The sequence below is a fragment of the Opisthorchis viverrini genome (assembly GCF_000715545.1).
Source record: "Opisthorchis viverrini unplaced genomic scaffold opera_v5_92, whole genome shotgun sequence".
NCBI lineage: Eukaryota > Metazoa > Platyhelminthes > Trematoda > Opisthorchiida > Opisthorchiidae > Opisthorchis > Opisthorchis viverrini.
Window position 1 is genome coordinate 313,048 of NW_008751748.1, and position 22,772 is coordinate 335,819.

Below are 22,772 nucleotides of genomic sequence, written 5' to 3' on the forward strand. Positions count from 1 at the left end.
GTACTGACGCACACTAACAGGCGCACATCACGCAAATTCATGCACGCACACAAGCGATGATTCTCGTCCTTACCACTGTCGAGCCGCTATGATGCGCGCAGACAGGCCGGTGTGCACACGTGTGTCTGACCTCCATCAAAAAGGTGTGTGATAGAGATGTGGCTCGCGGGCCAGGAAAGACGACACAAGGAGAGACAGACACACGGAAAACGACGATCCGGTTGGTCAATCGCCTTCTTTGGACAAACAGCACAAACCCGAAGCAAACGGGGGAAAGGCTGGCTACAGGCGTATGCGATAAAGTCGACAAGCAAGGCCACTGTCGGAGTGGACGAAAGCCTGGCGATACGGTCGACCGGCGGCTGAGTAAATTTCAAGGGCTGTGGCTTGCACGCGTTAAAAGAGATGCTTGATCCAACAGCAGCAGCCCCGTGGTCTTAGTGCGACACACACGGTGTTCGCAAGAAACTCGATAAACAGCATTTCTAACCAATAGAAAATTAAGTCCGCTGACGGTCTCGCTTTTTTTTTTTACCATAAACTTCATTTTCTGGCTAGCCGTTCGGGTTAGGAGAGTGATCAAAGCAAAAACTTAGAAAATGATTCTTAGTCTTCCAGTCTGAATTTCAAAGAACGCCATTGCTTTCAGGGTTCTCACTCTGAAAGGTTATTCCCTCTTGCCTATCCCCAGAAGATAAATTATTTCCATAACACACTGGGTTTGGAAGGGTGATGTGTTTTCACGAACTTTTACTCCCAAAGGAAACGGGAGCGAATTTGAACATTTGACACTGATAGTATCGAAAAAATACGACGGGAACGACATAAAACTGCACATAAAAATGTAGAAACCTTGGGTCAGTAACCAACACAGTCTATCCAACTACTTGACACAGGCCAGCTTCAACTATCGCGTTGTTTGTGAAAAAATATCGAGCAGTCATCATCATCACCAGAGGCAACGACAACAGTGATGACAACAATGCCTCACTGCCGGACAACCACAATTTTTTAAATTATACTTGAAGCTTTAAACTGAAAAAGAGAAACCAAAAGAGAAAAGAGTGGGTAAGAGAGGGAACTGGTGCCAGCTTACCACAAGCATTCTGGGATGCCTAGACCTCTAAGCGACCAATAAGACAGTACGGAAGGAAACTGACAACACGAACGCAACTAACATCGGTTAATCGCCGTTTCCGGAGACGACTCTAGCCAAAGGCAGGGAGGGGGTGAAGGGTCGTACCGTCGGATCGCACCATCTCTTCAACAAATCCATGGATTTGGACATTGCTCGATGTAAACACACTCGGATTTGAAAAATGAAGTACAGTGGTTGGACATCAGGATTAATCTGCCCTTTACAGTCTATGTTTTCCATTGGTGTGGTATGTAGTGTTCAGCAAGATAACTCATAGGACCAAAGTTCGTCAACACCTTAGAATACTTATTGTGGCTGTGACTCTTAGAGGATGGACCTTATCAAGTCAACATGTTAAGTTGATAGCTGTAAGACGTCGCAAGGTCGACGAACATCCAGGTATTTCATGCATCACAGTTTGGATCGGCGCAGAAAGATCCACGGGTATCTCGTCCTCTAAGTAAAGTAAATGTATGCTGAAAAGTGGAGCACATACTGCTGCCTCATCCTTGTTGGGGACCAGCAGCAGTGCTCATCTCACGAATATCCAGCGCTATTCGAACTCAAACCCCCCGACTAGTAGCTGGATGATAAACATCAAAGCACGAGTGATTGAGCAGCAGTTTGGTTAGCTCGAGGAGCTAGTCGACAATATGAACTACGTGATTGAAGGACAAGTTGAATTTCGGTAGACGCACACTGCTTATGATTCCTAACAAGGATGAAATAACCGCACGGTGCCTCTCGGCTTTCCAGCAAAGATTAGCTTCGTTTAGAGGACGAAATTTCCATTGGAAATTCCCAAGCCTCCTCACACGACCACAAATGCTCGCGGACTTCTCTCTTAATACCATTTTGTGGTCAAAGTGCATATGCTTCCCAAATTCAGAAAAACTCTCCAAACTGGAAATGCCTAATCATTCCTCCGTTGAGGAACACTTTTTCATTTCACCACATGTGGTCAAAGTGCATATCCTTCCCAAATTCAGAAAAACACTCTCTAAACTGGAAATGCCTAATCATTCCTCTGTTGAGGAACACTTTTTCATTTCACCACATGGCTTACTAGTTGATCACATGAGAATACGTTGACTGAAACCACCAACTCAAGCTCATCAGGAAACAACTTGGTAGGTGCGACTCTTTGGTGTTGACTGGAAATCGATCAAGAAGGAAACCTCAATAAACTGCTGTCGCTAGGTTCTAGGGAACAAAATTCGATAGAAACTGTTCCCTTGGACAGACGAAATGCCACTCGTGCTTCCACGAGTGGGTGCACGAGAGTCCAATAAACCGAGATCAAAGGTCACGTCAGCATCACCTAATCAGAACACAGGGTCAGAGATCGACGAACGAGGTCGCGTAAGCAGATAGCTAACCAAGACTGACGGCCAGCCTCAAGTATAGAAATATATGCACACCATTACTCAACACACATATGCAGACTCATCGTGCGGCTTCACTACAGGACGTACTGAGGATGTCACCTCGACCAGCTATGAATCATTGCAATCAAGTTGTCCAGCTCATCGGACAAAACATGAGCTACCAACATTCCCTTTCATACTGGGTCAAAAGCCCGCCCACTCTGGCTGGTAAAAAATACGCGGGATCAGGTTCGGCGTTAGGTATGGGGTATACCGAACAGGGGTTGTCACTTCAGAGGGTGGGAATAATTCCATAATTTGTCCCGGTGAAGTGTACATTCGACATCGTTTAGCTGGGTGTATGAGCGGAGTTTGTAAAAGGGGCATTCCTCGTTCGGCACCTTCAAAGCGTGCATTTAAAAAAGAGGGATATTTAGTCCTCAGATTATCGATCCACAACGTGTGTGAGCTTTGCTGCAACTGATAAGAGCTACACTCCTAGCGCAGCTCCGGTAAAGAGCTCATGCATTATTTGAAGTTACTGATGCTGGATAACTCTGTGATTAAAACATTATTTGGTTTGAACTGGAAACTCAACCAACAATCAAACGACTACCTCAGTAAGGATGTTCTTTAACTGCATATACAATCAAGCAACTGTCAATGAGCGCAACTAAGGGGTAATATTCGAGATATCGGAGCATTTTTCATCATCAGTAGCACTGTACGTAAGATATGCGTTAACCAATATTGAGGATGTACAGGAAGTGAGTCAACGGAAATCAATTGCTTTTAAAGATGCTGTCCAACTACTTGGCTCATCAGTAAGGAATCACCACGCAAGGATGTGGAGTTTCTTAGAGTCCACCTTCAAAAGTATACGATATTTCCCAAAGCAAGCGGTCTTGAAGGGCATAGGTCATTAGAGTGGAAGGCTGTGCACAAGGGATCTCGGAAACAACGAAGTTGCACTTATCGTGAAGTTTGACGTGATCCAAGAGATAAGGACCATGTTGTATTCGGCTTGCGCGTCCCAAGTATAAGAATTAGGTCAAATGTGATAACGAACTGTAACAACTTCTGAAAGCAATCCAGATATAGAATGCGAATTCCTAACGTGACATCACGGTAGTGGCTGGTCTTGAAGTTCAGACAAATCAAACTGGTTTTATCAGGACTAAGCAGACGTAAACTGTCTACCCACCAAGAGAGACTTGTGGAACTGTGAACTAGACGATTTGTTATATCCCTTTGCTATGATGTCCTTTCTAAGTTGGTGATTCACGATGGTCGGGGAACGTCAGTTAACTACTTCGAGGAATCTGCAACGGATGGGGAAAATGACCAAATCCGGAAGTCGCACTCCGAAAGTGAAGTCCAGTGCGTTGAAAAGGCGAGAAACGACGCGGAACTTTTATCCTCATTAGAAAACATACACAATGCACATCTCAGGAATCTCTAGGGTGATTCGAATCCATAACCTTGCGGACCGGTGTTCGAGTACAGCCAATCATCCACAGATAACCGACCAAAAACATGACTAGCTTGCACTTAGACAAGAGATCGTACAAGTGCTTCTTAAATCAGATAGGTTACACTAAGCGATCTAATGTTGCCTAGTTAATTGAACGAAAATTTTATAAAGAGAGGCCCTTACGACCTGTGGAATGCTTTCTTCTCTAAGCAAATTACTTACATTTTGTAGGTAGACAGAATATTCTGAAAACTCAAGTATCTTTTTTCCAGAAAATGCGGGAGACACCGTCGACCATAAGTTTATCGAGCGGCTTGCCGGTCAACTGAATTTCCAAATCCCCGCACGCACTGTTTAGTAAGGTGAGGTTATGTTCGCATATTCGGTGATTACGCAACCGTATGTTATCGGACCGAAATCACCGATTTGGTTGGGACGCAGAACCCGTAAACTACGGGACTGTTTTCAAAACTTTGTTACTATGGCGCAACAATAAGATTCGGTTCCAGGTCCCAGAGTCGCACTGCAATACAACGAAGACCAGTACGATGAAGGATCAGCTGCAACAATCGTTTCAGCCCAGCCATAGATTCACACTTTCAGTACGCTTTGCATTTTAGGCGTTATCAAAATTTTTTTGTGCACACAACTGCTGACCGTAGTCATAACGAGCAAAATGTACACCTGAATTTCTCCTCATAGTTTTGACGATATACTATGGCGCATAAGATTCGGTTCCAGGTCCCAGAGTCGCACTGCAATACAACGAAGACCAGTACGATGAAGGATCAGCTGCAACAATCGTTTCAGCCCAGCCATAGATTCACACTTTCAGTACGCTTTGCATTTTAGGCGTTATCAAAATTTTTTTGTGCACACAACTGCTGACCGTAGTCATAACGAGCAAAATGTACACCTGAATTTCTCCTCATAGTTTTGACGATATGGCGGACACGAGGTCGAATATTACGCTGTTTTTATCTCAGGGCAGATAGTAACGTATTGGTCGAACTACGTAGAATTGCGGGCTTGAATGCCTAAATATCGTCTGTCAGAGCTAGATACATACAGCTGAAAGTCCGATTCAATGAAATGACAAGTAAGCATTTGTTTGCTCGGAAATAATGGTCCCAGAAATTTATGAATATTATAATTTTCTCCATGCAAAAACAACTGTGCGGGTGGGACTCACCTACCACCTCCCCAGATTACAAGGACGTTAGGAATTCTTAAAATCTCGGTTTCAAATAGCTATCCGAAAATGTTGTTCTACTCCCGGTAACAGTTTCATTTGAAATACACTGCATCGCTGCTTGCATTGAAGGTCGCAACAGCGTCCAAGCTAGCTGACATTCGTCCTTCAGAAGTGAGGAATAATCTCACATCTCCGATTACCCAAAAACTTGCTACTATCCATCCTCACATGCTACGTCGGAGTTTGTTTATTTTAACGCACTCTTGAGTTGTGGTGCGGTTGCTGGAGTCCAATAGTATTCCTTCGTGTTGTTGGGGCAAACGGGAACGGGTTTATCTGCGACTTATTCGATCTAGGTCTATGTGGTATGTGGAGATTAGTTGACGGCGATTGACTCACTGCTGTTTTCGCTACAGGGAACACAAGGTATTAAAAGCTAAGACAGTTCGGCTTTATGAACGTGTATTCCTCCATCGTTTCTAATTTTTATACTTCTCAGAGTGAGGAATGAACGGCAGACAGGAGACATACCAGTAATTTGACAGAAAGGACAGCAACTCTGGTTGAGTGTCACCGCCGTTAGGACATCATGCGTATGGAAGCACGTTTACTGCTTTCGCAACGACCACAAAAGGGTCGAAACAACAGAAGTGCTTGTAAACACCTATGGAATACCTTACTTTATATACTAGGATAAAGTGCCACTGTACCTTCCGGTTCACCATTACCCTATGTAGACCAACTTATGTAGATCACCGGTAACAATGGTTGACATAGAACAGATAGACGCAGTGTAGGCAGTACCAGAACATTGCTGGCTACTATTCTACCCCATTGTATCAAGAGCGTATTGATCATTTGCTCTCATTCAATCAGTCACTTGCACAGCCTGGACGTGCACATTGGCCCCACGCACATATAAGTTCAGGCCGTCTGACCACAATTGCCCTGCTGCACTGTTTAACCCACTTGTGTTGATCCATGATTTGACTTGTACTTTTGTCAAATTTTCCAAAGGCAGTTCCGCCTTGCTTCTCATGCACGTGGGGCTGGATGTTAGAGAACAGCTCGAAATTAGACGTCACAATCGCAAACCCTAGTTTAAATGGTTCTAGTCATAGAAAGCGCGCACCCAGATAGGGCAATGGATGGAAAACACCTGCGAATAAAGCGAGAATTAGGTTATCCTGTCGAGGTACTGTTTGCCAGTTCCGTCCCGACTTAAAAGGGAAAAACGCATGGTTCGCACCACAGTCCAGCAAATAACGACGAAGGCTGATTTACTAACAGTCATTTGCCCGACTGACTAAATCAATCAACGAACGAACGGCTATGAGTGATCGACTTAAGTGCATGCACCGCAGCCGGTCTTCAACGCGAGGAACAAGCAATGTTAACAACAACTAAATAAAATGTTCATTGAAAGTAATTTTAGAAGGATTCAAACAAAGCGGTCTGATTGGTGGCCATATGCGACGGGGATGTAGAAGTTCAGTGAGAGGAAAACTTTCAACAGCCGTACTGACGAGCGTAGTGGGTCGAACAGAATGTTCGGTGGTGGTACAGAGCTACCATTGTTGTTTTTTCACCTGTGTCGCGTGGCCTGATATCCCTGCATATCGTATGGCAGCGGTTGATGACCAAGAAATTCGAGTGCAGGGACTTTGTCATGAGAATGAAACTTGCGATATCAATAAGCCGCGAAGTTATCATCTGTGAGCTTGATCAAAACTCTATTCTTGTGTGATCGAGAAGCACCAAAGGGAATAATATTTTCCAGAAAAACAACTCAGCTGAAAGTCAGTAAATTTGACGTTCGTAGAACATGTTCATAGGAGAAAACCTATAACTTCACTTAGTTTTCCATCCTCCATCGCCTACTCAAGTGCCCGCCTCAAGATGCTGACGAATATCTCTATCTGGCCATGGGGCTAAGGACTGCATATTCGACTACAGACGGTATAAGTGGCTAAAAAATAACCAAAACTCACCAAATTCGGTTGAGTCTCAAGTGCCCGCCTCAAGATACTGACGAACATCCCTATCTGGCCATGGGGCTAAGGACTACATATTCGACTACAGACGGCATAAGTGGCTAAAGAATAACCAAAACTCACCAAATTCGGTTGAGGTAAATTGTGAACTGTCATTATATACGAAAAACTTCGGGGGTGTGTCAAGCTGTAAAATTCGTGTTTCATACACGAACACAAACGCAGTAATACGACGTGGAAAACATCCACAATGTCCAGGGGTAAAAGATAAAGCGTTCAGCTGTAGCACCCTTCCGGTGCCTAGCTGCCATGCCACCCGAAGGAAGCACGAGGGCTGGGATACTGCCAGGTTGCCCAAGCCTAGACAGGGGAAGTCGAGTGGCGGAGGTCGGATTCGAACCGCGGACCTTCAGGTTAGTAATCCGCGCTCTAACCACTTCGGCCATCTCGCCCCCAAGGTCCAGGTGTTGGTTTCGAGAGATCGAGTGAAGCCCTACCTCATGGTGTGAGAGGTACTGTAACATGAGAACATTTTCCGCGCAATTTAACCCGCTGTTCGTCAGTCTGCTCCATGTGAGACTAGCACCCAGGTCCACATTGGACTTCATATAGTTTATCCTTGGCTAGTCAGTCGNGGACCCTGGTTGACAGTCAGTTCACAGAACAACAGAACCATCAACAACTGTGCTGACGTTACCCCTGATCAAAAATGGTTTATGCTCTCATGAATATTATGCTGCGGCGGCACATAACGAGTTACTTGCAGTATCGTGGAGGTAACGGTTTAGTTGTTTAGTGGGAAAAAGCTATTGGATATCAGTACCAGCTTCTAGTTAGGAGATTACTGCTTCTTGCTTGGATTGAACACAGTTGCATCAGCAGGACAAAACTTGTTCGTAGCCCCATGCACGGGAATACCCGTTCCAGAAGAGGGATGTGTATGGATAAAAGTGACTGTCCGTTCGTAAGAATGTGAATTTTCGTCCGTCCAACAATTTGTGGATTTTTATCATCATAAGGACCAGAACTGGTTCTTTTTTTCAATCTGATTGTAATATTGCCCCCCCCCCCATTGAAAAACATAGGGGCTAAGTCAAGTCGATTTTTAACGTCCATCTGGGAACCGTCGTAAACGTGCCACAACGACACTGCTCACAAAAGCGTAAGAAGTCACAATCAAGGACAGTTCGGAATCATAATGCGTCAACAAAAGGCCTCATATCACAGTATTTTTGACAGACAGATGCAGCCCGAAGTCTTCGGGAACTGTTATGGGTGAAACACGCCACTCAATCTCGTACAGTAGTCACAAAAAAGTCAATCTGAGCCATGTATCCTTCTAATCTCGGCTATTGGCCTCGTCGGGCCAAAAGACTGATCCTTGTTAGCACAACCGTATTTTCTAGCTGAGCGTTTCAGAGCACGACACCACACAGGTCACGCATAATTAACTTTTGTGGGAAAAAGTCTTCATAATTTGGGCCTAGAGTTCGAAATAGATTAACATAGAGCTTTGAAACAACTGTCCTTAAATTTTCTAGTCATCGAGGCTAAGTATGTCGATTACATAGGATTTACAGGAACACCTCATAGATGTAAATACCTTATCCAATCGATACCAGGTAAACTAAGTGCAGCAAAGTACGGAACCACAATGACGACGAACAGCAAACTGGCAAGGAAATATTTGCGTTTCATCCCATATTTTCCAACAATCAGTTAGTCAGTTAGTTGATCAGCTATAAACTAAGTATCAAGTATACGTTGGTTCCAGCTGCTACGGTTCCGGTCATCTGAAACTAGGAAAATATGGCCCACGATTGTGCATTAGGTTTGACATTTCGAAGTCGCGTGCCTTCCACTAAGTGATTTGTAAATTTGGCTTCGCAAGAACGGTGCGTATGAATAGCTGTTTCTTATGGTGAATTTAGTCCCGAAAAAAAAAACATACGATCCTTCAGCTGATTAGTTTACTCAAGACATTCACATTAACTGCTGATTAGACCAAAGTAGGGAAATCTCGTCAAATGTCTCGTGGTTAACTACTGAGAGGATTGTTTCGATTGTCCGATCAAAAGTGGAACTCAAGCGAATTTTAGGTAATATAAAGCTGTACTACTCGGCTGCATGAGAAGTGGTACATTAGCAGTCCCGTTCACAGATGATGCATCGACTAAGAAAACTTCCCCGTAGAGTTTATATCATGCGGAAAATATGGTACTCACGTCGCGAGTGCACACAAATCCTTGAACACCCGATGTTAGAGTCTCCTTCAGAGTAGGTTCAGCCAGAGAAGTCGGATGTGAAATAGTTAGCATTTGAAGGTGGAGAGCGAAGACTCCAAATAAACGCGCGCTTTCCTGCTGTTGCTCCTGGAAATACTGTCGTAGTTATATTAACACCCAAAGTGCGTGTTCCGCTATCCCAAGCACCACTTCTTTGTCTCGACTTGAATGGGAAAACATTTGGTTCGCCAACGACGTCTGATGTACCACAGTCCAGTGAAAACCGAAAAAAGCCTGAGGGCAATCTGCAAAGTGAATAAAAATCGGTCACTCGACTGAACGAATCAACACAAGAAAATAAGCAGTAAAGGAGGAAATAAGAATGATCGATACACATGCTTGCATCACTGTAAGATTTATACGAAACGTAGGCGGTGGTACCGATCAGAGTAGCCAACCCGCGTGCACGCTTTTTAGGATTAGCCAGTACGACGTGATCAAGGCTGACATTCTCCACTAATATCAGGTGGTCTGCACAACAGTTCTTATCATTGAGGCGGCGTCATCCTGCAGCCGATTTGGAGCCTGCTCGAGCATATACAAGAACGTACACTCAAGACGCGCCCGTGTCCTGTTAGCATGAGAAACCTCATTTCGCGGTCCGAACTAAATACCTCTCTGTAATGTAGGTAAATGTCTGTGTAGACATCGATAAACCTCTAGCGCAATCGGTTACGACCTGTTTGCTCCAAATCTATGCCGGTTTGTTCGTTTTTTAAACGAATTACCCTAAATACTTACGGAGGCATCCAACAACTAACGTGCCGCACATAACAATCACCCAGCAACTGTTACCATAACCCGTTAGTCACGTTTCAGGAGTGGTTAGCTCGCACGTACGTCACCGCATCATGCCAGGGACACGGTGAACTGGCACTTCCATCCCGTAGGCTAGCGTAACACAGTGATAGAACGTGATTCGCATTTCCCGTCGGACGCGAATTTGAGGAGCCCGTCCGAAACAGCTTAGTCAAAATGACAACTGTATGCCATTGATGATGAAGGACGGTGCATCTATTTACCAGATGGTAGTCCTCATTATCAGCGCAGAGTAAATCTGATGGCATTTCGCACCTACGGGAAACAGTGAGTTCTGGCTGGAAAGATGAGTTGGCCAAGGACACAAATCAATATTAATGAGTGCGTAAACATGATTGCCGGAAAACGGACATCGCACATATGCCTTTTCTTCAAGGTGGGACAAAGATTGTAATCTGGAAGCCAGAGGTGTAAACAACGTGTAAGGAGAATTGGTGGCTCACTTGAATGTTCATAAACGGATCTTTTTATGCATAGTTGGACATCAGTGCCATCATTCCATCTATGAGCGACACCTTACAAACAACACATAGGCGAAATTTGTGATTTAACATCACCACTATAATTGTCGAAAGTACATTAGCGGTCAATACTGATGCTTCGCTGCCGTACAACCATAATTTATTTGGAAGCCTTATTGCGAAGAGAAGAATCCAACAGGGTGAAGCCTAGTTCTAGCCTCTCCCTAGACATCCATCTTCAAGCGATCTGTATAGAAACTGACAAGAAAGCCACTGAAATCGATTAGCAACCATAACTTGCAGCTTACGAAGCACAGTGAGGATCTCGCGGTCCCCATTCTGGAAGGCGAGTCGCACCGACAACACCCCACACTTTCCGTAATTTCTTTCATTTACGTACGGCGATTATAGCAACTAACGAAGCATGAAGATGTGATCAACGCAATCTCTATTGGGTCGAAATCCCACTTGCAGCTGTCGATTCAATGCTTCACAGACCACAAAAAGACGCCGAACGATAAGTGACGACAAGATTCTCGTTGAAACCTGAGCCAAGCCAATTCCTATGTGATTACCGCACTGTTACTGATTCTCCCCAGTTGTATGGGACAGCCTCACTTCACCAAATAGAGACAAACAGCTCAAACTGATTCAAGATCCTTTCACCTTCTGAACAGGTGGGTGTTCGGTGGCGGTTCTGGTAAGCTGCGCAGTCATAAACCCCCGAGGGTGTGGAAGGGGACGTGTTCACTGTCCAGGGTTTTGTTACAGTTCAATAATCCGACTGTGGCAGCAGGTGACAACCAGAATGGTTGTTAAAAGTAACGCATTGATCATTTAAGATTATCTTCTGGCATTCCCGGCACTTTATACCTTAGCACATCCACCAGGTTTCACGGTCGGCACACAAGATAAGTTCCACTTGGCACCAGATAATCCTTCGAGTTCAGGACCGGGAGGAGCATTTCACACGATTCAAGCAGCACCACTTTTTGTCTGATATCTGGTGTTTGAATGGAGCTGCCGGTGTCGTGCTGCGAGTGAAACTCCCGGCACTGTGAAAGTATATAACGATTTCCTTCAATTGCTAATTAGTATCCGCCGATAGGACAGCTGGAAGAGAGTCCACAAGATGGTTCTGATAAATTCACTTAACTTCGGGATCCGTGATGTTCTCACTTGCTAGGCAAGTTGCACGCTACTTATACAGCTCCAAAAAGTGAACACAGAAGTGAATCCGGAAGAGNCGTTGTCGAATCCACAGATGTTCCCAAGCAATTATTGAACCACACCATTGATAACTGGAAGTGATGTGATCAGTATTGGTCTGCGACTGACACTGTCAGAGGGCGCTGTTTAGCCAGATGGCTTCAGTTATTTCGGAAGTTAGTGATACATAAAAAATCTGCGGTAGGCACACGGCTGGAACAGTCGTTTGCCGTTGCCCGTACGTACCGAGTCCGATCCAAGTTGGCTACTCAACTGAGTCTCAGATACGCTAAGCATGCTCACATGTGTATTCGAAACCCCGGCAACCAAAGCGATATATGAGCTCTTAGGTTGCCAGACCAGCGCACTCAAGGCATCATAAAAGATGCCTTGTTATCGTTCTGTCGACGAGCACCTGTGATTTCCTATCTCATTCTGACTTCAAGTCAGAGGGGATCTCTCACGAAGTTGCCTTGTTATCTGTCGACGAGCACCTGTGATTTCCTATCTCATTCTGACTTCAAGTCAGAGGGGATCTCTCACGAAGTTTGGCCAAGTCATTCAGCGGTTAACTAGAACTCCCACTCAAGCAATGAGACACATAGGCCTCATTGGTGACCACTGTTAAATATAGGAACTGGAAACTTGAAGCAGGTCAATGTGAGTCACCGTGAGAAATGGCATAAGTTAGATGGAATCCAGGAGAAGCTCACAAACGAAAGCAGGGCTGTGAAACAACGTACAACTTGTGGTAAATCAAAAGCGTAAAAGAACTTCCGAAGGACAGGGGCAGCATTCTACTGGAAAATGAAACTTGATTGCAAAAAAGCGAACTCCCTCCAGGAAGCAGCGCGAAATTTGACAGAGGATGGATACTGGAACACAAACTAGTTCCCTATGGAGTGTCTCAGCATGATGGATAACTACTAATGGCAAGAAAAAGATCAAGGACGTTGTGCTGAATAAACGTACCAGAGGATTAGCATTTCAGCGCACCTTCAACAATTCAGGAGTTCATGACTGCTTGATTCGTTGGAGCAGGCATTTACCGAGATCATACTTACTACCGATTTATTTGGCACGTGCTCGGAAAGTAGCAGAGTTTAACGCAGTAGGACTTCGAGGTCGCCATAAAAGGATCCACTAAGTGCGTGTGTGCTCGTAATTTGACTGAAGTGCAGTATTGATCCGCAGCGAAGCTATTCTGAATAAAAGACACGCTGTTACCAGAGCTATTTTCCAAACCAGAATTCGGCTCAAGAATACACTGCCTCTCAAAAATACGTCCAAAGAATTCTGAACTTTGGGAGAGTGGGAGAAAACGTGCAGAGCAGAAAGACTGTCAAAAATGAAACGAAAAATTCTGGGAAACGCTTGGAACCGATTGAGGAGTCACCGTTTTCATGTAAGTTGTGGAAACAATAAATTTATCGATATTTTCACTCACAAGTTTGCTTAAAACTTTTCGACAGTCCACGATCGGCTTCGCCATTCTTGGGATTCAAACTCGGTCCCCGAGTTTCGGTCAAGCCTACGTTCTAACTGAACCCAAACGAGAGATGCAGCTGGAATTCAGGTGACTCGCCCATCAAAACCAAATAGATACGCAAGTGAGAAGGGCAAAACCAGCCCTAGGGATATCGAAGAGTTTTCAGCAAACTTGTGAGTCATACGCAAGTGAGAAGGGCAAAACCAGCCTAGGGCTATCGAAGAGTTTTCAGCAATCTTGTGGGTAGTTTCTTTTATGAAAATACACTACGATATCCCGAATACCGTACCAACTGAAACATGAGGCGGCCTTTGTAGGGCACATTTGGTTGAAGAATATCATAAACGGGAGATTCAGTTGATTCTACGGTGAAAACCAGATTGGTATGCAAATGAGTGTATTTGTTAAAATCTACCGACTGTTTCCGAGACGTATAAGATTCAGTTCATATGGCTATTGAAAAAAAGGGGATTCACCGTTCAGCTGTTCAATCAAATGCGATGAAGATATTTCACAAAGTTGCGTTGAAGAATACAGTGGCAAACAATGGACATTTCTACAAACTGCATTTAGAGGCTATTTCACATTCAACTCGAAAGGAACTCCGCTGAACCAGAAAGACGCAAATCAGATGCAAAAATGCAACTCTTCTTTCCTTCCATTTTTCACAGTTTGTGACAATTGAAAAGGTTACATAAGTAAGGGGAGGTGAACACTCATAGCTCCTTGTCTGTCACCAGCTCTTAATCACCATAAGCATGGACTAGTTCAACTAGTAAACACAGAAAATTCGTGGGGATAGTTTAAGATATGTGTTAATTACGTGACGTAATTATTTGTTTCCCTATTCCTCAGACTAGTTCATCACCCTTCCGTGACTGCTCAAGTTTCAAGACTGAGCCGACTCTACCTCAACCATTTCTATAGACGATTTGTTTACATTTATCCATGGACTTGTTGAAATTTTGTTCCACTTTGAACTGAACAATTTTCCCGCTTAATTTGTCCGATAGCACGCTGCCCTTCGTGTGCCATCCTGTGTTGCTAACTGCCCAAGGTTCAATCTAGCCGTAAGCCTTTCTTTAACTCTCCTCATGATTTACTGTTAAGTTCCTGCATAACCACGGTCTACCTATCTGTACTGTCTGCCCAAGTCCAATTCAATATATTGTTCACTGCCCAATTGCGACTACTGAACAAACGCAGGTGAAGTTCTTAGAATTCGGTTTCGCCGCAATTACTACTGACCGTCCGTTGGTGAATTAGACTACACGTTACTTGTCAGATAGGACACCTAGATCGTGCGTTTAGGCTAAGTAACCTATTCCTTGCTTTGAGATCACGGCCTTAGCACAGGATCGTACAGTATGGATGAAGACCGGTTGAACAAGGTTGAGACAACGGAGCGATAGGATCAATTGGGCCAGCAACTAATGAGAGAAATCCCATGCCGGAATCAAAGTTAATAGATGGGAAAATATTGCTCCTCTGTACAGAATTCGCCTGTTCAAAGAAAGTACTTATTTGGTCACTTGGGGCCAAATTCAACAGTGGATTTTCCATAGGAGAAACACTTTCCGGCAAGCCCATTCAAGCGGTCTTTCCAGTGAAGAGCGACTACTAAAAAACCAGTCCGCTCTTACTACTTGGAAAAAGGCACCTGCAATAGGATTTGACGAATTTGATCGTAATTCCGATCTAGGTTACTAAGACATTTCCTTCGTTTATTGCCCACGCAAGCAGAATACACGGAGAGGGAGAACCCGGTTTGAGAGCCGATAGCAACGGCATGAGGGGGGACATAAAGATATGTGGAACACACAGAAGAAACAAACACACGAGTAGTGGAATTAGGGAGTTTTGGACAGGTAAACATTAGGCAGGGACTTAAACAGCTGAAAAGAACAGAAAAGCACTCTGAGAGCAAAATAACAATAGTTTCGTGCGACACAGGAAGATTTGGACCTAGAAGTCAAGAGGCAGGATGGGTGGGTGAATAACTGTGGAAGTGGGATCAAACAGACTAGTTCTGAAGGAGCGTGGTACTAAAGACAGAATGTAGAGGCTAGGTTCCGGTGGACAGGGTCTACGGTGATCGGTCAGTGAAGAGAAGGTAACGAGACGCTGAAGTCGGTCAAGCAATAAAAGGTAAGAAGAGAGAAGCCTTCGTTCGGGAGTAACAACATTAATTCACGACGAGACCAAGATGTGATTGCAAATGAGTAGCATTCAGAACAGAGATACGGTTTCGAAGATACGTTTGGGGGAAACTGATAAAAAACTACACCCTGACAAGCAACTTGTTATGAATAGCAAAATCTGATTCGAGTCCACTGGGTGAGAGTTAGAAACCAAGTACGGATACGCTGGAGGGGAATGCGAGAAGTTGGATTAAGTGGATGTATCTTAATTAGGCGAACCCAATCTAGAATTTTCACATAGTCAATTTTCAGTATGCTCATCCATCCCATTCCATCCTGCTTGAAACCTTTCAGCTGAATGTGGCTTAGCAGTTATCAGTTGTGAAAAGTCAGGACTGAATTCGACGTATGGACTAAACTGAATAACGCGCACACTTTCCCCAACTGTGATGAGTTTACCGATATCGCACACGGCAGACTTGAATCAATCCTTTCCAATGTTTAGTCTACCTGATCGATATTTATTATCACTGAGTTTCAGCTGTCTTATTAGATTTCCGCCATTGTTCAAGGGATCGGTGACCTTATTTTATTTGAATGAATCACTGAATTTGCTTTCCAATGGACCGTCGGAATTACGAAGATCAGCCAGGCTGCGGATTGAATTAAGAGTTCAGCTGCGTTGGACATCGTCTACAGGGATCATTTTTGGCACGCCCCAAGAAATTCCTATAACGAAACAGTACAAAAGAAGGCCCAGGCTTTCCGGTAGCGACAATTTGTGAAGTCTTGTTTCTACGTGACCAGTTACATTCTTCTTCCTCTAAAATAAAAAAAATGAGAACAAGTGTTGCCTTGCTAAATTTAGTGACAAGTGCTAGGTGACAACACCCTCTTTATCGTTCGCCACTACCAAGAAACCATTTCCCACCGACCTCGCCTTGGTAGCCTTTAGCCTAATTCTATCAAGTTGTTTTGAGTGCGCTCTAGCGATCAACTTGAGAAGCGCCATATGGTGTAGAAGATGGACTTTTCAGAAGTCAAATGTCCGGACTATTGCAGGTCAACGCTAGCCCACTCTTCGAAACGACAGTGAGTCCTGTTGTCTGAGACCTCCTTCGACTAGGTTGTGTATGTATATGTATAGTGTGGGTGATTAGCTTCTTCCATAACCACCCGACTTTCTTCACCATGGTCGAATCGATGTTCTGACCAGAGGTGACCTAAGCAGACAAACTTACGTCATTTCAGGAAAGTTACGTGCTAGAATGATCGAAGACAGAGTGTTATGCCAGTTTTGAGACGCCACATCACACTTAGGCTATGTAAAACACATTTCAGGGAAAACAGCTTCGACCACCAGGTGGTTGATAAAACTCTGTACAAACTCTACTGTCATGTAAAATTAATGTCTGACGGTGCCCAGCTGCCATGTCACCCGAACGAAGCACGAGGGCTGGGGTACTGCCAGACTGTCCAAGCCTAGACAGGAGAAGCCTAGATCCAGATCTCGGGTTCGAACCACAGACCACGTTCGCAGAATGCCTTCAATGTCTTGAGTACCAAACACACCAGAATAAGGAGGCATTTATGTAGTTATGTAGGCATGTCAATGAACTTTTGGAAAGACTATGAATCTTGCGCAACTAATTATGAACAAATAAATAAACAACTTTGACCTAACCTAAGTCAGGGTACTGTGCTCCCGGTCAATCGTCCCTTAAATGGCATTGTTGTACACATGACGAAAGTCGAGGTGACAGACCAGTGAATACATTGATCAATCTCTGAACAGTGTTGTCTTCCCTAATTTGCTTCCGATTTTTTGATGGAATGTTGAAAAGACTGGCATATTATTTATTAGGTGTCCTAAGTGACCCTTGGACATTCTGTTTAGCACTGTGGAATGGGTCTAGACGACTGCCAGATGTGTGTCACATCCTCGTCACATGTCGGATGTGTGAGTGATTTTATCACGGGCGCGTCGCGTCACTTCCCTCCAAGGTTGAACATTGTCAACTCCCACAAATTATGCAACTCGGGAAAGCTGGGAAGTATGAAAAAGGTTCATACAACCCCTAAAACCACGAGAAGCTGCGTCAATAAATTCAATCGATCGCAGCTAAATAAATGACGTAGAAATCACAGACGGATTAAAAAAAAATACTTACTCGCCCGCACTGCAGTGTTCTTCGGACAAGAGCTAGGCGCGGTTCTTTTCTTGCGTCTCCAATCACTTGACTAACGTCCATCCCCTCTCTGTGTACGCCTTAAGGGTTTCGCCTTCATCTTCAGTCTTCCACGTGCTTGTAGGCCGACAAAATGCACCATTTTCTGTTCCCCTGATTACGATGTGAATAACGCTAGTGGTCACATGCAATTAATGACTACTATTCGGGACGATTCTGCATTAATACTTCGTAGTTCTCGCAGAAGTTACTTGATACATTGACATGTTGTATACAATGCCATTTCACACTGCGGTCCCTTGACGACAGGTAATCCTTCCCGTTGTGACAAATGAGTTAAGCCACCCTTTCAAACAACCAGTTTAAGAACGAGGTAAAGAACCGCTGGGATAAGATCTGTGGAGAGTTCCTACAGTTGAGGAATAGAAAACAAGCTAGCCTGAAAACAACACTTGGAATCTTTCCGTTTGCCATCCAACCTGTTTTATTTTAAGCTTCCAAAGCTAGGCGATGCACGTCCCAGACACTCGCACGATGGACACTGATGTTAAAGAAGTATTCTGAGTACGTCGTCAAGACCATACATCAAGTGAAGTGCGCCGTCAGTGCTTTGGCATCTCTCGATCCGAGCATCTAAGTTGACAACATCGGCTGCAGCATACTTCCTTCGCCATCTACATGCGTACATCAAAAGATCTGTTCTTGCTCCTAATCGCGCCCACAATGGTTTTTAAGGTGGTCAGCTGAAAACCTGGATGGGTACTATTAAGTTCGACGTTGAGCGACTAGGTCTACAGGCTGTCTACGACACATGCTACTGGAACGAACACTGGATCGATACCCGCAAGAGCTTTGCCACTGACCGCCGCGTTTGGGCAGCTGGGAGTAAAGACATCCAAGAGGCCAGGTCATCATGCAAGGACTAACCCAATAATAGTCTTCCGGCTCCAACATCCTTTCGACGCATAGCTACCAAGGTACCTCAAGGAAGCAAGACGGCTGATATACTGCCAGGCTGTTCAAGGCTATACATGAGTAGTCGAGGTGGCGACGTTAGGTTCGAACCATGGTCATCATGTTCGCACCATAATCACTAAGCCATCTCGACCTCAAACCTAAGGTTTTGAGCTCTTCTAGTAAGAGGCGTAGAAGCTGCTCATCAGAGAATCCGCCGGAGACTTAAGGACTAAGTTTTCGAAATGGCGTGTGCATTAGTTCATGCTCATGTTCACGTACGTCAGCAGCCTACAAACGGACCTTGATAATCCCATGAAGGCGAAGATAATCTGACGATGTGAGCTCCAAGGATAGTAGTACACCGTACATTACGTGAAAAAATGTATTATCCACACCATTGTCGTTGAAAACCTGGGATTCTAGTACGATGTATATGATAGGTGGGTGCCGGGAAAACCTGGGCGAAAAAAATGAACAATAAATCGAAAGCTCGAGAACACTGATACCTTAATAATAATAATAATAATAATAATAATAATAATCGTTCAGCTGTAGCACCCTTTCGGTGCCTAGCTGCCATGCCACCCGAAGGAGGCACGAGGGCTGGGATACTGCCAGGTCGCCCAAGTCTAGACAGGGGAAGTCGAATGGCAGAGGTCGGGTTCGAACCACGGACCTTCCGGTCAGTAAATTCGCGCTCTAACCACTTGAGCCACCCCGACCCCCTGATACCTTAATGCCATCGTCATTATTCGTTCACACAGGCTGTTTTGATGAAGGCACCATACAAGAAAGCTCCTGGTTTCCAAGCAGTGGCAGGGTTCAGAGGATGGATGGCTCACTAGATACCCAACTTATAGGAACTACATGTGACGCATCACCGTGGGCCTGAGTTGGGATGTCAACCTACCATTTACTCAGCGAACGTGAATATACGATGTCAAATAACGATGTTCTGATGCTTATCCTAGTCGTACAAAATTTCACATTTGCTCAGTAGTTTGAATGATAACACCGACTCACGCAACACACTTCCATCCTCTTTCACCCTTTCCATGCTGTTCACCGCCGAGACTTAAGTACTCGAGTTTCGTGAGATGGCCGATCTCTAGCTTCCGAACTACATACCGTTTTTAGTTTGTACATAACTGATTGCCTCCTCTAGCCGTCTCATAGTTCTGTGTGTACCTGGTCTCCAGTATTTCTAACTCTAGTCCAGTCAACACTGTTATTAAAAAACTTGTGTTGTATGGGGGCGAAATGGCTCAGAGGTTAGAGCACGAATTAATGACCGGAAGATCCGTGGTTCGGACCTGACCTCTGCCTCTCGACTCCCCTGTCGAGGCCTGAGTAACCTGGCAGTGTTCCAGCTCCCATGCTTCCTTCTGGTTGCATGGCAGCTAGACACCAAAAGGGTACTACAGCGGAACCTGTAAGTGCCTACCCTGTTACCTTTATTCGACGCCATATATAGACATATACCACCTCCGACTCCGTGTTTGTTCATTTAAACGTCGGTAATTCAAGATGTTTACCCTCTTACCTTTACACGGATTTTGAGAAGCCTGGCCGAATTACTTTTTAATCGAATCTCTGATGGAGATGGTGACACGACTCAGGGTGAACTATTTTATGACGTCTGCTCGCCCACTCTCTGGGTTCTTTTGATCATAGACGGTCTGTTATCCGGTTTACACTTCGTATATGGACATTAGAGCAATACAAGGCGATGTTGCTCTAACGGTGGATGAAACAGTCCAACTGTCACGACCCATACTGTGTGACTGGCTCAATCATTGTTACAAGACTATTCCTTCCTTAAACCAACCGCTGGACTCAGTCTCATGTTGTTATCAGTTCAGCCCAGTGTTCTGAACACATACGTGTATAAATGTACGCTGGTCTACGATACTACAGGTTAGCTCACTGAGGACAGGAGAACGCTGGAAGGACAGTCACACATTGGAGGTGAGTTCACTGACGTTGAGTCGTTCAATTTTATTCGTTACTAGAATTTTGGTGGCGATAACCTTGACGCACGCGCAACCAACTACGTAATTGGACGGTCTTTCAGCGTCACTAGCCATTAGTGTATCCTGTTCCGAGGTCCTTATCAGGATAAATTACGGTTATCCACAAGACTGAGTGTGGTGGTTAGGGCTCCAAAATTCCTTTGTCAAGTAACAAACTGACAACTTTCACGGCGAGATAGCCTCTGTGCGATTGGTCCACTAAGCAAAGCAGATGGGGTTCGACTAGGTTGTGTATATATATGTATACTGTGGGTGATTAGATTCTTCAAAAACCACCCGACCTACTTCACCATGGTCGAATCGATGTTCTGACCCAGTCCGGGCACTGCTTTTAGGGATACCGACGGCTGCTTCCACTCAGCACAGGGCTGGACGAAAAGATCTGTATGAGGTAGACGGTTTTCTAGCATGCGGAGTACACGTCATAACAAGCGTAGCCTCTATCCTCCTTTTTACGGTTGTGAAGCACTAATGTCAACAATGATGTTGCTGACTCCGATGATGATGAAATACCGAGGAAGCACATTACTAGTTGCGGATAAGGAACAAACACCAAATCTGACCACCGATCTCGAGATAGTTCAGAAGTCAATGCGCGAGATTAGTTGCAGGAAGGTCTGTACTTCAAAACCAACCTTGGCATTATGTCTGCTCCCGTTTAGGCTTCAGTAACCTGGCCGTTTTTCAGCCTCCGTGTTTCCATCAGGTAGCGTTACGCTTTCCGTCGAACCAGTTAAATTATTCAAATGATATGAAATCCTGTGGTAAGATCTAAGGAGGAAGAAACTTCCCGAGACATCACAATCCCCCAAGGATTTAGAGGGAGGTCCGCAAGAGTCAAAGGGTATTTCAACAACACAGTTGGAAAGAGGACAGTCTGACGCAATAGCATTGGGTATGCTAAAACCGTAAACCCGCACCGCTGGTAGCTAAACTACTCTCTACAGTGAAGCAGCAGTGCAATTATGGCGAGCACACTTGATGAATAATGGCAAAGTACGACAGAAGCTACGCTAGAGGAGTTCATTGCTGTCCGCTCGACTTCTCCGATACGACCAACTGACTACGGGATATCGTCGATCTCCTTAATCTGACTGAAACCAAGAAATCCATACTATCAGGTAACGAGTACGACAGTGCATGCAAATCCCTCAAAAGCCAAACAGTGAAAAGTCTAAGGAAAGACAGAGAGACTTGGTGGACATCGTAGGCCCAGGAGATGGAGAAGGACTTTGCTACCGGAAATAATAAAAATAACCGTCCAACTTTAACACCCTTCCGGTGCCCAGCTGCCATACCGCCCAAAGGGCTGGAATACTAGGCCGCATTGAAGCAAAGGTTGAGTTCGAACCACGGACCTTCCGGTCAGTGAATTCGCGCTCTCACCACTGAGCCATCTCGCACCCTGCTACCGAAAAAAACCGTGCTCTTTACCAATTGATACGATCAACTAGCCATAGGAAAGTAACGGTTAGTGAAACGATAAGCGAAAAAGACAGCTCATTCACAAAAGCGCCGACTGGGGAGAGAGGCCAAACACTCCGAAGAACAGTTTAACTGGCCTCCTGCAACACAGCCTCCGGAGGCAGTTGATCCAGACAAATGAAATGCAAACCCCAATTGTCCGGGAGGAAAATGAACAAAACACAAGATATCTGCATTGAGAAGTGAGAAGGTACTAGGACTGGACGGTCTGTATCTAGCCTCCCTCAGATATGGCACAGATTCCCTAGTGATCCATGTAACAAATCTCACTGGTGCGATAAGGGGTAAGGAAAAAGTGCCCACAGAATGGAGCACGTCGACGGTTATTGCTATTTTCAAAGAGGATGCTGGGAGAAAACTACCGTGGCATCAAAGATGCTCTCTGGTGTTATCCTGAGCAGGCTGACTGAACAGAGGTAGAGTTGGGTTCCGTCCTCCAAGAGGACCACCAGTGTTTATGGAGCAAAGGTGTCTCCTGTGAATACTTGATTATCCTCAAGGCGTTGTACGTCAACTCCCGTGGACGTGTGAAGGTT

General features: G+C 44.8%; 2 protein-coding genes across 2 annotated transcripts in view; one reads left to right on the forward strand and one right to left on the reverse strand.

Moving 5' to 3' along the window:
* T265_05087 (hypothetical protein) overlaps positions 1-9,699 on the reverse strand; it is a gene marked incomplete at both ends in the record, with an annotated part of 44,582 nt that extends 34,883 nt beyond the window's left edge. The window contains one exon of the mRNA XM_009170004.1: positions 9,394-9,699. Coding sequence (XP_009168268.1) covers positions 9,394-9,486 — 93 coding nt within the window. The remainder of the gene's footprint in view (positions 1-9,393) is intronic.
* T265_05086 (hypothetical protein) lies at positions 157-366 on the forward strand (the record flags this gene model as incomplete). The annotated part of the gene is made up of 1 exon (XM_009170003.1): positions 157-366. A coding segment is annotated over one exon (210 nt), but the record flags the coding sequence as incomplete, so codon positions are not given.
* Positions 9,700-22,772: the final 13,073 nt, after the last annotated feature.